Raw genomic sequence first — 1,777 nt, forward strand, 5'->3', positions numbered from 1 at the left:
GGCCAGCCCCGTCCCCCCCGCCGCCGCCGCTTCCACCGGGATTTAACCGGGGCTTGGATGCTTTCACCTCCCGCTTCCACTTCGGGAGGGCATGTGCGCGGGGGAAGCGGGCCGCCCCCAGCGGAGCCCCCCCGCGCCCTGACTCCACGCTGAGGGGCTCGGCCGCCAGCCCCGTCCCGCCGCCGGCCCCGGAGGACGGGGAGCGCCCGCCCGCCCCGGCCCCCCCTGGCCGGTGGGTACCGGGCGGGGGGCGGCGGGTACCGGCAACTTGTGTTTAGCGTCCGGCGGTACCGCCCGGGGGGAGCCCCCCCTCTACCCGACGAGATTTGGGTTTAAACTTTGGGTTTTGGGGAGCCCCGAAGATGCCTTTCCACCCGGTGACGGCGGCGTTGATGTACCGGGGGATCTACACCGTCCCCAACATCCTCGCAGAGCAGCGCCCCGTGGAGATCCCGGAGGATGAGCTGGAGGGTGAGCGGGTTTGGGGGGCTGCGGGGGATCAGGGGGATCGGGGGGGGATGAGGGGAACATCCCAGGGGGTTGCGGGGTGAGGAGGTTTGGGGGGACTGGGAAGTCCATCCCGTGGGATGCGGCTGTGGGGGAGCCGGGGTGCGCGTTCCCCCGGCGCCGTGGGGAAGCTGAGGGCGAGCGGGATGCGGATGGATGGAGAAGGAGGAGGAGGAGAAGGAGGAGGGGAAGAAGGAAAGCTGAAGCGGGGAGGCGTGCGGGGGTCCCGGCCCCCCGGTTGTGGCAATATGACACAGCAGGGACCAGCGGTAGTGGCGGGGGGCCGGTTTCCCCTCCGCGGCGCGGGGGGGGTCACCCCCTCCCCGCTGTCATAATATGACAATGGCTGGTGGCGCGGGGGACCCGAGGGGTGGCTGTCACCCGTGTCACAGCCCGGGTCACGGCAGCTCCACGCAGTCCCGGTGTCACCGGACTCCGGCCGGGAGGAGCGGCCGGCGGGGCTCTGCCCACCCGTGCGATGAGAGGGGCCGAGCTCAGCTCGCTGCAACCGGAATGGCTTTTTCCACCCCAAAAGTTTGCCGGGGTGGCGGGACGGGCACTGGCGGTGCCCGGGTTTGGGGTGTCCCTGGGGAACCTGGGGGAAAGGGGTGCAGCACCCCCGGCTCCAGACCCGGCACCAGGGGGGAAACTGAGGCACGGGCAGTGACCCCACACACGTCAGCCCTCTGCCTGGGGAGAGCACCTTTGGCCCAGCACCAAACCCGGAGCCCTCGGCATCCCCGTGGGGAAACTGAGGCAGGGAACCACGGGGCTGGGGGTGAGGGGAACCCCAAAATCCATTTGTGAGCCCCGAGCAGGCGCTCGCCCCGGTGTGCAAGGGCTGTGTGTGTGCGTGTGCAGCTCTGCAGGGTGTGCGTGTGCATTGACGTGCCTGTCACAGCCTCACTGCAGGGGCCGTGTGTGTGTGCACAGCCCTGGCACAGCCCTGCACACCCTGCTGCGGGGTGCTCGCACATCTGGGTGCTCGCACATCTGGGTGCTCACACATCTGTATGCACATTCATGGCCTCGTTGCAGGGTGGCTCCGTGTGTGTGGCAGTGTCACCGTGTGTGTGGCAGTGTCACCGTGTGTGTGGCAGTGTTTGTGTCACTGCAGCACGTGTGTGTGCCCATGCACAGCCTCGCTGCAGGAGGTGTTTGTGTGAGTGTGCACACGCACAGCGTCACAGCAGGACGGGCTCGTACGCACAGCCCTGCTGCAGAGGGTGTTTGTGTGCCTGTGCACAAGTACAGCATGGCTGCAACCTGG

General features: G+C 68.7%; 1 protein-coding gene across 1 annotated transcript in view; it reads left to right on the forward strand.

Annotated features, from left to right (window-relative positions):
* Positions 1–6: 6 nt before the first annotated feature.
* Positions 7–1,777, forward strand: part of CABP7 (calcium binding protein 7) — an 8,101-nt gene continuing 6,330 nt past the window's right edge. Inside the window, exon 1 of the mRNA XM_015643583.2 lies at positions 7–471. Within this exon, the coding sequence (XP_015499069.1) occupies positions 363–471 (109 nt within the window). The 5' untranslated portion in view covers positions 7–362. The remainder of the gene's footprint in view (positions 472–1,777) is intronic.

The sequence above is a fragment of the Parus major genome, chromosome 15, assembly GCF_001522545.3.
Source record: "Parus major isolate Abel chromosome 15, Parus_major1.1, whole genome shotgun sequence".
In the NCBI taxonomy this organism is placed as follows: Eukaryota; Metazoa; Chordata; class Aves; order Passeriformes; family Paridae; genus Parus; species Parus major.